The following is a 13,560-nucleotide window of genomic DNA, read 5'->3' as shown; positions in this document are numbered from 1 at the left end:
GTCAAGGTTAAATTTGTGCTTGTATCTTATAAATGGGGTCCTTTGCATATCAAACTGTATCTTTCTGTATTAAGTTTGAACGAACGTGCTGAAAATAAATGATGTCCTTTTTATATTCCATGTTTCATTGGGGACAGCAGAGATATAATTGCTAATTCGTTGGTAATTACAAATCTTATTGGTGATAATTAATGACACATTGAGATAATTACAAATCTTATTGGTGATAATTAATGACACATTGAGGTAATTACAAATCTTATTGGTGATAATTAATGACACATTGAGGTAATTACAAATCTTATTGGTGATAATTAATGACACATTGAGATAATTACAAATCTTATTGGTGATAATTAATGACACATTGAGGTAATTACAAATCTTATTGGTGATAATTAATGACACATTGAGGTAATTACAAATCTTATTGGTGATAATTAATGACACATTGAGGTAATTACAAATCTTATTGGTGATAATTAATGACACATTGAGATAATTACAAATCTTATTGGTGATAATTAATGACACATTGAGATAATTACAAATCTTATTGGTGATAATTAATGACACATTGAGATAATTACAAATCTTATTGGTGATAATTAATGACACATTGAGATAATTACAAATCTTATTGGTGATAATTAATGACACATTGAGATAATTACAAATCTTATTGGTGATAATTAATGACACATTGAGATAATTACAAATCTTATTGGTGATAATTAATGACACATTGAGATAAATTCCCTGATGTGTGGACATGATTCCTCCTGACTATATTTTGACTATACAGTATTTTGACTATACAGTATTTTGACTATACAGTATTTCACACTGATGACAAATATCATGATATTCTGTTTACCCTGATATAGTATTATTTCCAGGTTTGGAATATTCTCTGTAGGGGTTAAAAATTTAGATAAATATTCTATTTATTACTTCGTGTATAAGACTTATCCTGAGGTGATGTAATTTTTCAACCCCCGGTTCTGTAAACATGGTTATTTTCATAGGAGGTTAATTTCGCAATTTAGCTCTATAAATTATACACGTGGGAGACATGTTCGCAGTCCATCCACCTTCGTTAGTTCGAGATAACGCAAATTGATATCAATATAATACGCGTGGGGGGGGGGGGGGGGGGGATTTCGCAATCACAAATAAATAGCATAAATTCTTCCCTCGCGTAAAGTTCCACGTTTACAGTATGACAATTCATGGTAACACTATTTATTGAGCTGGATCTGGACTCCGAGGTCATCCATCTCACCTGTACAGGTGAGCTTTCACAACTTTCAACTGAAAAACAATAGAAATGAAGCCACTTTCATGTGTTTTACTACCCCTCACCTTATCTGGGTACCGAAAAGCTGATTTCTGAAACAGGACACTTGAATTGTCTCTGATTGCCAGATTGTGTTGACGACAGCTCTCAGAAGCCTGGGCAGTATCTCTATACCACAGAAGTCTGGTCAGTTTGTCCAGAGGATAGGCGAAGGATTTCGAGTTGTAGCCAACACTTAGTACATGGAGAGATTTACTGAAAATAAAATTTGTCAGAAAAATATAAATTAAAGGTTATCAATGAATAATGTAACCAGGCTTTCATGTGAAAGTTCATCCCATCTTAAGAATAAACAACAAGTGTGACGGATGACATTCATTGCGATATGATTACATTAAGTTTCAGAAACATGATGGCATATCTAACCTCAAACTAATGGATATTTTATACACAAACAGTAGATAAATGTGTAGATGTAAATGGAGTGGGTCGGTGTGACTTGTACATAGTATTAAATACGGTCTCTGTCACTCAGCTGACGAAGTGGGTTGGTGTGGTTTGTACATAGTGTTAAATATGGTCTCTGTCACTCAGCTGACGGAGTGGGTCAGTGTGACTTGTACATAGTATTAAATACGGTCTCTGTCACTCAGCTGACGAAGTGGGTTGGTGTGGTTTGTACATAGTGTTAAATACGGTCTCTGTCACTCAGCTGACGGAGTGGGTCTGTGTGGTTTGTACACAGTGTTGAATACGGTCTCTGTCACTCAGCTGAAGGAGTGGGTCGGTGTGGTTTGTACAAAGTGTTAAATACAGTCTCTGTCACTCAGCTGACCGGGTCAGTGTGACTTGTACATAGTGTTAAATACGGTCTCTGTCACTCAGCTGACGGAGTTGGTCGGTGTGACTTGTACATAGTGTTAAATACGGTCTCTGTCACTCAGCTGAAGGAATGGGTCGGTGTGGTTTGTACATAGTGTTAAATACGGTCTCTGTCACTCAGCTGACGGAGTTGGTCGGTGTGACTTGTACATAGTGTTAAATACGGTCTCTGTCACTCAGCTGACGGAGTGGGTCGGTGTGGGTTGTACATAGTGTTAAATACGGTCTCTGTCACTCAGGTTCGATTCCTGTCGGGCACTCGGCAGGACGGTGGGTTGCCCTGTTCTTTCACATAGATATGAAACAAATTCTGCTGCAATTTTCTTTTAAACTTTAAACCTAAGGTCAACAATGTTCAACCAAATCCCAAACTTTATTTCTATAAAGGTTCCCACCTCTGGATGCTGCTTAGGTGTCTGTGAGCGGCACATACAAACAGGGGATAACGTTTGGATTTCTCAGGTTCCATGAGACGCAGACATCTGATAGTGTTTGTCAGGATATGGGCGAGGCTGATTCTGTAGGCTTGCTGTACCAAAGGTAGCTCTCTAAAACATAATATCTTTACTGTTTGATTTTGGAGATGAAATAAAATGTGGTCCTACTAATGAGAATTAAGGGAAAAAAATGGTTCTATGATAGAAAAATATAATTTAAATGTCCCGAAAGAGACAAAGAATTTAAAATCTAAAATAAATTAACAGCAAAATGCTTCTTATTAGCTCAGTACAGATAAGATGATTGGTTGTAATAATTTTACATTATTTTATTAAAATCAAATTTCAGAGGAAAATTCTACTCTACGCAAGTAACGCATTGTTTTGTATCATCCTACGACGAATGACACAAAAATGAGAAAACAAATAAATTATAAACAAGCAAATCAACAAAATTTACCTGATATGTTTAGGGAGGTCAAAGAAATGCATCAAAGCATCTGTCTGACCCAGATTAAACATGAGATAGAGGCTCTCAAATTCCTCCTGGTGTGCATGATCAGGGGGGACAACTCTATAAAGGGAGATAAGCCTCTTGAGACATTCCTGTGTATGCTGGTCGTTGATTTGTGGGTCATATACTGACATTGGCTGTGTGCACAGTCTGAAAAATGAATTTTATATAAAATACATTGTTCTGAAATATCAATATGTTTATCATATAAAGCACCTAATTTAGTAATTATATAGAATAATAGCAATAGGTCTGCTTATTTTCTTATTTCTAATGTTCTCATTAATTTCTGTTTGCCAGCTAACCCAGCGTGATATTCCTCAGTTGTGGACAAGTTATAAAAATATTTATAAAACTGGGCTACATATTTAACTGACATAAGAAATTCAACCGCCTGAAACTTAAATAGAATACCAAATATTAAATTAGTTTTTAGCGAATTCCTGTTTTCAGTGACCTTTTTTTTTCTCTTCGCTATATTTTTGACCTGTTTTAAGCAACTCCCTGTCTGACATGACTAACAACCTTGTTTTTATCCCCCCTATAGAGCCAAAATCCTGTATTTAGCAACTTTCTTCACAGGCAAAGACATTCGTAGAATAAAAATTGGCCTAAAACTCCGGTAAATTCTGTGATACGAATAAAATGAAATCTGGAACAGGAAGTTAATGAGTAACAACACAAACAAACCTGTAGCCGGCGTAGATATGAAAACGGACAATTTTTTCCAGAAGTTCAATCCCGTCATGACCCCCAATACTCTGGATGACCATGTCTTGCCGGACTGCCCGCAGTCGGTCAAAGACAAAATCATACAAATCTGACCAAGTGTAGTCAACTCGAACAGCTACCCTGTGATAGAAATCAGTGTTAAAATCATCCTGTGGTACACATTTCACTCCTGAACTTGAAAATATAATTAGAGCAGAATGGGGTTATGACTGCTATTTTAATTCATTCAGATCAAATGCACGGGGGGTAGCAATTTTACTCAATAACAATTTTGAAGTAAAAGTATTGCAGGTAAAAAGGGAGTTGTCTGGTAATTTTTTGGCACTTGATATGAGGATAGAAGGTAGAAAAGTAACATTAATTACATTATATGGCCCTAATTCAGACAATCCAGAATTTTATGAAAACTTAACTGAAACTATTAATCTATTTGGCAATGATTCTTTTATAATATGTGGTGATTTTAACTTAGTTTTGAACCCTACAGTGGATTATGATAAAAGCTATAAAAATATCAATAACCCAAAAGCCAGGGATAAAATAATTGAACTTATAGAAGAGTTGGGAATGGTAGATATATATAGAGAACAGTATCCAGAAAATAGAAGATACACCTGGAGGAGAAGTAATCCTGTTAAACAAGCTAGGCTAGATCTTTTTCTTATTTCGGACAATTTATTACCAAGCATTCATTATTCAAATATTGAACCAGGCTATAGAACAGATCATTCACTTCCTGTAATTGCTTTAAAGTTTAACGAATTCAGAAAAGGAAAAGGATTATGGAAGTTTAACAATTCACTTTTACATGATTTAGATTACTTAGAACTTATAAATAAACTTATTTTAGACATTAAAAGACAATATGCTCTTCCAGTTTATCATTTAGACAAGAGATCCCAGAGGGATCTTGGCGCCCACCATTGAATGTTCTTCATAGGTTCCATGTCAGATTGATCTTTTCTCTACTTTTCTCTTCTTCTAAGTCTTACTAGTCTGTGTAAATTCAGAAGAAACCTCTAGTACTTTTCAAACAAGGGAAACCTATATATGAAATTTAAGATTTAGGCACCAAGGGGAACCTATATATGGAATTTGAGAAAGATTCCTTCAGTACTTTCTGAGAAATAGCGATAACAAACTTCAATTGTCAAAATCCAAGATGGCTGCCTGTCGGCCATGTTGTTTTCTGATTGGTCTCAAAATGCAATATGCATAACTAGGCACCAAGGGGAACCTACATATGAAATTTGAGAATGATCCCTTCAGTACTTCCTCAGAAATAGTGATAACAAACTTCATTTGTCAAAATCAAAGATGGCTGCCTGTCGGCCATGTTGTTTTCTGATTGGTCTCAAAATGCAATATGCATAACTAGGCACCAAGGGGAACCTACATATGAAATTTGAGAAAGATCCCTTCTGTACTTTCTCAGAAATAGCGATAACAAACTTCAATGGTCAAAATCAAAGATGGCTGCCTGTCGGCCATCTTGTTTTCCGATCGGTCCCAAAATGCAATATGCATAATAAGACACCAAGGGGAACCTACATATGAAATTTGAGAAAGATCCCTTCAGTACTTTCTCAGAAATAGCGATAACAAACTTCAATGGTCAAAATCCAAGATGGCTGCCTGTCGGCCATCTTGTTTTCCGATCGGTCCCAAAATGCAATATGCATAACTTGGCACCAAGGGGAACCTACATATGAAATTTGAGAAAGATCCCTTCAGTACTTTCTCAGAAATAGCGATAACAAACTTCAATTGTCAAAATCCAAGATGGCTGCCTGTCGGCCATGTTGTTTTCCCATCGGTCCCAAAATGCAATATGCATAACTAGGCACCAAGAGGAACCTACATATGAAATTTGAGAAAGATCCCTTCAGTACTTTCTCAGAAATAGCGATAACAAACTTCAATGGTCAAAATCCAAGATGGCTGCCTGTCGGCCATCTTGTTTTTCGATCGGTCCCAACATGCAATATGCATAACTAGGCACCAAGGGGAACCTACATATGAAATTTGAGAAAGATCCCTTCTGTACTTTCTCAGAAATAGCGATAACAAACTTCAATGGTCAAAATCCAAGATGGCTGCCTGTCGGCCATCTTGTTTTCCGATCGGTCCCAAAATGCAATATGCATAACTAGGCACCAAGGGGAACCTACATATGAAATTTGAGAAAGATCCCTTCAGTACTTTCTCAGAAATAGCGATAACAAACTTCAATGGTCAAAATCCAAGATGGCTGCCTGTCGGCCATGTTGTTTTTCGATTGGTCCCAAAATGCAATATGCATAACTAGGCACCAAGGGGAACCTACATATGAAATTTGAGAAAGATCCCTTCTGTACTTTCTCAGAAATAGCGATAACAAACTTCAATGGTCAAAATCCAAGATGGCTGCCTGTCGGCCATCTTGTTTTCCGATCGGTCCCAAAATGCAATATGCATAACTAGGCACCAAGGGGAACCTACATATGAAATTTGAGAAAGATCCCTTCAGTACTTTCTCAGAAATAGCGATAACAAACTTCAATTGTCAAAATCCAAGATGGCTGCCTGTCGGCCATGTTGTTTTTCGATCGGTCCCAAAATGCAATATGCATAACTAGGCACCAAGGGGAACCTACATATGAAGTTTGAGAAAGATCTCTTCAGTACTTTCTGAGGATTAGCGATAACAAGAATTGTTTACGGACGGACGGAGGGACGGACGGAGGGACGGACGGACGGACGGACCACGGACCACGGACGCAGGGCGATTTGAATAGCCCACCATCTGATGATGGTGGGCTAAAAACATCAGCAATATACAATGTACCTGATTCTGATATACAATTTATGATAAGCGATCAACTTTTTTTGGAAACACTTTTAATAGAAATTCGAGGCAAAACCATTTCCCACTCGTCATATAAAAAAAAGATACAGAATTTGAACGAATGTAGACTTATAGAAACTATACGTGAACTAGAAGATAGTAATGAGGTTGATATAGACAGAGTGAATGAAAAAAAACAAGAATTACAAAATATAAGATTGAATAAATTAAAAGGTAGCTTAATTCGATCTAGAGCTAAATGGGTAGAAGAGGGTGAAAAACCAACACATTATTTCTTAAATTTAGAAAACAGAAATTACACCTCAAAGTTAATACCAATGATAGAGAAAGAAAATGGTGATAAAATAACTAAACAAGCAGAAATTCTCGATGAGGTAAAACATTTTTACAAAAAATTGTATACAATTGATCATTATATAGAGGATATTCACCTAGGTGATTTTTTAAAAGATATTGATATTCCAAAATTAACAGAGGCACAATCTAACAAATTAGAAGGTATAATTACTCTTAATGAAGCATCAAATACTTTAAAAGCTATGAAAAATAATAAAAGCCCAGGCTCTGATGGGTTCACTGTGGAATTTTTTAAATGCTTCTGGAAACAGTTAGGTACTTTTATAGTCAGATCAATTAATTATGGGTTCAATCAGGGTCAATTATCAATTACACAAAGACAGGGCATAATAACATGTATACCTAAGGGAGATAAGCCTCGACAATATCTTAAAAACTGGAGACCAATTTCTTTACTCAATATTATTTATAAAATTGCATCAGGATCAATAGCTAACCGAATAAAAATAGTTTTGAACAAATTAATTCATACTGATCAAACGGGTTTCATCTCAGGACGTTATATTGGGGAAAACACTCGAATTGTTTATGATATTATGCAATATGCAGAAGATAAAAATATACCTGGAATGTTGTTGATTATTGATTTTGAAAAGGCTTTTGACTCTGTTTCTTGGAAGTTTATTGATAAAGTTCTTGATTTTTTTAAATTTGGGGAAGATATTAAGAAATGGGTGAAGGTTCTACAAAACAATTCAAGCTCAGCGATTAATCAAGGGGGAAATCTGTCTCCATTTTTTGAAATAGAGAGAGGCTGTAGGCAGGGGGACCCAATTACACCATATATATTTATAATGTGTGCTGAAATCTTAGCTATTAGAATAAGGAACAATAATAATATAAAAGGTATTGATGTTGATAATATTCCTATTTTACTGTCTCAATATGCTGATGACACTTCACTGATCTTGGATGGAACAGAGGAATCCCTTAAAGAATCTATTGATGAATTAAAATCTTTTGCAAAAATATCAGGATTGAAAATAAATGTATCTAAAACCCAGGCTATTTGGATTGGAAGCAAAAAATATAGTGATGAAGTTGTCTACCCTGAACTGAATCTACAGTGGGGAAATCAAACATTTACACTTTTAGGAATCAAATTTCATGTTGACCTTCATCGAATACCTAAACTAAATTATGATAAGAAATTAGTAAAGTTAAAGGCACTTATTAGAATTTGGGAACGACGAGTCTTAACTCCAATCGGTAGAATTCATATTATAAAGGCTTTATTAATTTCTCAGTTCAATCATCTCTTTATCTCTTTGCCAAATCCAGATGAGAATTTCTTGAAAAAATTAAACACAGAACTGTATTGTTTTCTTTGGAAAAGTAAAATAGATAAGGTGAAAAGAGATGTAACTATTAAAAAATACATTGATGGGGGGCTAAAAATGTTACATGTGAAGTCATTCATTGAATCTTTGAAGCTAACATGGTTAAGGAGACTTTTTACAAGTTCAACTAAATGGCAGTTAATTGTTAGATCTTTTGTTGATGATCACCTTATGGCTAACTGTGGGACGGAATATATCTTAATATGTCACAATAAATGTAAAAATCTATTCTGGAAAGATGTCTTTAAAGCATGGATAAAACTATCTAATAACAAGAGATCCCAGAGGGATCTTGGCGCCCACCATTGAATGATCTTTATAGGTTCCATGTCAGATTGATCTTTTCTCTACTTTTCCCTTCCTCTAAGTCTTACTAATCTGTGTAAATTCAGAAACAGCCCTCTAGTGCTTTTCAAACAACGGTAACCTATACATAAAATTTAAGATTTAGCGATAATGGCTGTCTGTTATTTTCGGATTGGTCCCAAAATGCAACACCAGGGACCAAGGGGAACCTACATATGTAATTTCAGAAAGATCCCTTCAGTACCTTCTGTAAAATAGCGATAACAAACTTCAATTGTCAAAATACAAGATGACTGCCTGTCGGGCAGGTTGTTTTCTGACTGGTCTCAAAATCCAATATGCATAACTAGGCACAGAGGGCAACCTACAACTGAAATTTCAGAAAGATCCCTTCAGCGATTTCTGATAAATAGCGATAACAAACTTCAATTGTCAAAATCTAAGATGGCTGCCTGTCGACCATGTTGTTTTCCGATAGGTCTCAAAATGTAATATGCATAACCAGGCACCAAGGGGAACCTATTTATGAAATTTGAGAAAGATCCTTTCACTACTTTCAGAGAAATAGCGATAACAAACTTCAATTGTCAAAATCCAAGATGGCTGCCTGTCGGCCATGTTGTTTTCCGATTGGTCTCAAAATGCAATATGCATAACTAAGTACCAAGGGGAGCATACATATGAAATCTGAGAAAGATCCCTTCAGTACTTTCTCAGAAATAGTGATAACAAACTTCAATTATCAAAATCCAAGATGGCTGCCTGTCGGCCATGTTGTTTTCCGATCGGTCTCAAAATGCAATATGCATAACCAGGCACCAAGTGGAACCTACATATGAAATTTGAGAAAGATCCCTTCAGTACTTTCTCAGAAATAGCGATAACAAACTTCAATTATCAAAATCCAAGATGGCTGCCTGTCGGCCATGTTGTTTTCTGATTGGTCTCAAAATGTAATATGCATAACTAGGCACCAAGGGGAGCCTACAAATGAAATTTGAGAAAGATCCCTTCTGTCCTTTCTAAGAAATAGCGATAACAAACTTCAATTGTCAAAATCCAAGATGGCTGCCTGTCGGCCATGTTGTTATCCGATTGGTCTCAAAATGCAATATGCATAACTAGGGACCAAGGGGAACCCACATATGAAATTTGAGAAAGATCCCTTCAGTACTTTCGGAGAATTAGCGATAACAAGAATTGTTTACGGACGGACGGAGGGACGGACGGACGGAGGGACGGACGGACGGACCACGGACCACGGACACAGGGCGATTTGAATAGCCCACCATCTGATGATGGTGGGCTAAAAACTACTTATATAAATCCCCAGATATGTTGGCTAAAACACCAATTTGGTATAATAAATTAATTAAAGTAGATAATCAGAATATTTTTTATCAAGATTGGTACAATAAAGGAATTATTGTAATTAGTGACTTAATTAACAAAAACAATAATTCATTTTACTCCTTCGAAGAATTTCAACGGGTCTTTGATATTAATACAAACATCCTTAAATATCGAGGACTTATCTCAGCTATTAGAAAACATATTCAGAAACAGGAATTATCATCTCCTATCTACCCATTTATACCAATTGATATGGAAATTCTTTTTCGCAGTAAAAAGGGAACAAAAGACTTTTACTATTTACTCAGTAAAAATAACATAATATCCACTGGAAGAAAAAAATGGGATATCTTCAACTTTGATAATGAAACATGGAGGAAAATATACAAATTGCCTTTTTATATAACCAAAAATTCAAAACTACAGTGGCTACAATATAGAATTAATCAACACATCTTAACAACAAATTCATTTCTATTTAAGGCAGGAATAGCAGAAAATCCGTATTGCTACTGGTGCAAAACTGATATTGAAACAATAGAACATACACTTTGGGAATGTGATAAGGTGCAAGTTATGTTACAAAATTTTGAGTTTTTATTAGATTCTTTAATGATACCTTTCACATATAATAAGGAAACTTTTATTTTTGGATTATATAATCAAGATGGAATAAGAACACCAATAGACAGTACAATCATTTTAATTATTAAACAGTATATTTATTCAACAAGGTGTCTACAAATTAATTTATCTTTGACTGGTCTCAAAAAAACTATTAAAGATCATTATATTACACAAAAATATATTACAATGGGTAAAGGGGACAAGTATAAGGAAAATTTTCAAAATGAATGGAAAAAATGGCAAAAATTACTTAATATCTCTTAGAACTTAAATTTGCTGATTATTGTCCTTAGATTCTTGTTTACTGCTATACTTTGTAATGTTATATGTAACCAAAGTTAATACATATTATTGTTTCTATAAGATTTCAAAATAAAATTTTATTGCTATAATCATATGTGGTGACACTTGCTGACGACAATACATGTTTAAATCCTCTTGTCTTTCCCTTGCCAGTCTTCATTCATATACAGTAAAGCTGGTCTAATTATAAGTCAGACCTAAATTGTCTTACCAGCAATTCTGTTTATCCTGGGTACATCTGGGTTAGACTACAGTCCATACTGTAAATATTTGATTTTCTGACACCTCTCTTTGTCTCTCTCTCCCTCTCTCTCTGTCTCTATGTCTGTCTTTGTTACTATATATATGTCTTTGTCCATGTTTCTTGTTTCGTCCCTATTGCTTTATTGCTATGATTTTTCTGTCTGCTCTACACCTTCTCTTCTGCTTTCTTCCTTTCTTTAAATACAGTGGGAAAGTAACATTAAGAAAATTCATCAAAAGTAAATGATTTTATGAATCTGGATTAAGATGTGTGTATTTGTGTTGGATCATCTACAGTTCTATGGTGCTGTAATAATGATTATTCTGAATACAATTGTATACTATGTACTTTACACTGTATGAAAATCTCTGAAAAAATAAAACAAATACAAAAAAAAAAAATCATCCTGTGTAGCAGACTGAGTAATAAACAGAGGATCTTATATTAGTTTATATAATTACATTTCCTATGAGGTAATGAAATAAGGATAGAAAGTCTAGCAAATGTGAGATTCTGTTGATCGCATGACCAAGATTTGTCATAAACAATAATGAAAATAACATTGCATCCTGCAGGCTTATAATTCAGAATGTTTTGACACCAGAGGATTTATCTTATCACAACTGAATTGGAAGTTTTCGGCTTCCTGGCATATTTTTGTCTTACGTGAGGCATCATTTGGGTTTTTTTGGTAAGAAAATGCTTCTCACAGTAAGAAAACATACAGCCTTAAGTCTCTATGTCACAGTAAGGTATCATACATCCTTAAGTCTCCATGTCACAGTAAGGTATCATACAGCCTTAAGTCTCCATGTCACAGTAAGGTATCATACAGCCTTAAGTCTCCATGTCACAGTAAGCTATCATACATCCTTAAGTCTCCATGTCACAGTAAGGTATCATACAGCCTTAAGTCTCCATGTCACAGTAAGGTATCATACAGCCTTAAGTCTCCATGTCACAGTAAGCTAACATACATCCTTAAGTCTCCATGTCACAGTAAGGTATCATACATCCTTAAGTCTCTATGTCACAGTAAGGTATCATACAGCCTTAAGTCTCCATGTTACAGTAAGCTAACATACAGACTTAAGTCTCCATGTCAGAGTAAGGTAACATACAGCCTTAAGTCTCCATGTCACAGTAAGGAAACATACAGCCTTAAGTCTCTATGTCACAGTAAGGTATCATACATCCTTAAGTCTCCATGTCACAGTAAGGTATCATACAGCCTTAAGTCTCCATGTCACAGTAAGGTATCATACAGCCTTAAGTCTCCATGTCACAGTCAGGTAACATACAGCCTTAAGTCTCCATGTCACAGTAAGCTAACATACAGCCTTAAGTCTCCATGTCACAGTAAGGTATCATACATCCTTAAGTCTACATGTCACAGTAAGGTAACATACAGCCTTAAGTCTCCATGTCACAGTAAGGTAACTTACATCATTAAGTCTCCATATCACAGTAAGGTAACATACAGCCTTAAGTCTCCATATCACAGTAAGGTAACATACAGCCTTAAGTCTCCATATCACAGTAAGGTAGCATACATCATTAAGTCTCCATGTCACAGTAAGGTAACATACAGCCTTAAGTCACCATGTCACAGTAAGGTAACATACATCCTTAAGTCTCCATATCACAGTAAGGTATCATACAGCCTTAAGTCTCCATGTCACAGTAAGGTAACATACAGCCTTAATTCTCCATGTCACAGTAAGGTAACATACATCCTTAAGTCTCTATGTCACAGTAAGGTTACATACAGCCTTAAGTCTCCATGTTACAGTAAGCTAACATACAGACTTAAGTCTCCATGTCATAGTAAGGTAACATACAGCCTTAAGTCTCCATGTCACAGTAAGGAAACATACAGCCTTAAGTCTCTATGTCACAGTAAGGTATCATACATCCTTAAGTCTCCATGTTACAGTAAGGTATCATACAGCCTTAAGTCTCCATGTCACAGTCAGGTAACATACAGCCTTAAGTCTCCATGTCACAGTCAGGTAACATACAGCCTTAAGTCTCCATGTCACAGTAAGCTAACATACAGCCTTAAGTCTCCATGTCACAGTAAGGTATCATACATCCTTAAGTCTACATGTCACAGTAAGGTAACATACAGCCTTAAGTCTCTATGTCACAGTAAGGTAACATACATCATTAAGTCTCCATGTCACAGTAAGGTAACATACAGCCTTAAGTCTCCATATCACAGTAAGGTAACATACAGCCTTAAGTCTCCATATCACAGTAAGGTAGCATACATCATTAAGTCTCCATGTCACAGTAAGGTAACATACATCATTAA

At 35.5% G+C, this 13,560-nt stretch overlaps 1 protein-coding gene across 3 annotated transcripts in view; it reads right to left on the bottom strand.

The window, feature by feature from the left end:
* The window catches only part of LOC117314958 (germinal-center associated nuclear protein-like), a 32,461-nt gene that overhangs the window by 2,660 nt on the left and 16,241 nt on the right, over nucleotides 1-13,560 (bottom strand). For all 3 annotated transcript variants that reach the window (XR_004529649.1, XM_033869069.1, XM_033869068.1), the window contains exons 4-7: nucleotides 3,824-3,985; nucleotides 3,080-3,283; nucleotides 2,578-2,730; nucleotides 1,366-1,555 (exon numbers count right to left, since the gene is read on the bottom strand). Coding sequence is in view for 2 of the 3 variants with exons in the window: in XM_033869069.1 (XP_033724960.1) it covers nucleotides 1,366-1,555; nucleotides 2,578-2,730; nucleotides 3,080-3,283; nucleotides 3,824-3,985 (709 nt within the window). In the remaining variant the exon portion in view is untranslated. The remainder of the gene's footprint in view (nucleotides 1-1,365; nucleotides 1,556-2,577; nucleotides 2,731-3,079; nucleotides 3,284-3,823; nucleotides 3,986-13,560) is intronic.

Source organism: Pecten maximus, chromosome 17 (assembly GCF_902652985.1).
Source record: "Pecten maximus chromosome 17, xPecMax1.1, whole genome shotgun sequence".
NCBI lineage: Eukaryota > Metazoa > Mollusca > Bivalvia > Pectinida > Pectinidae > Pecten > Pecten maximus.
This window is presented reverse-complemented; position numbering and strand designations above follow the sequence as displayed.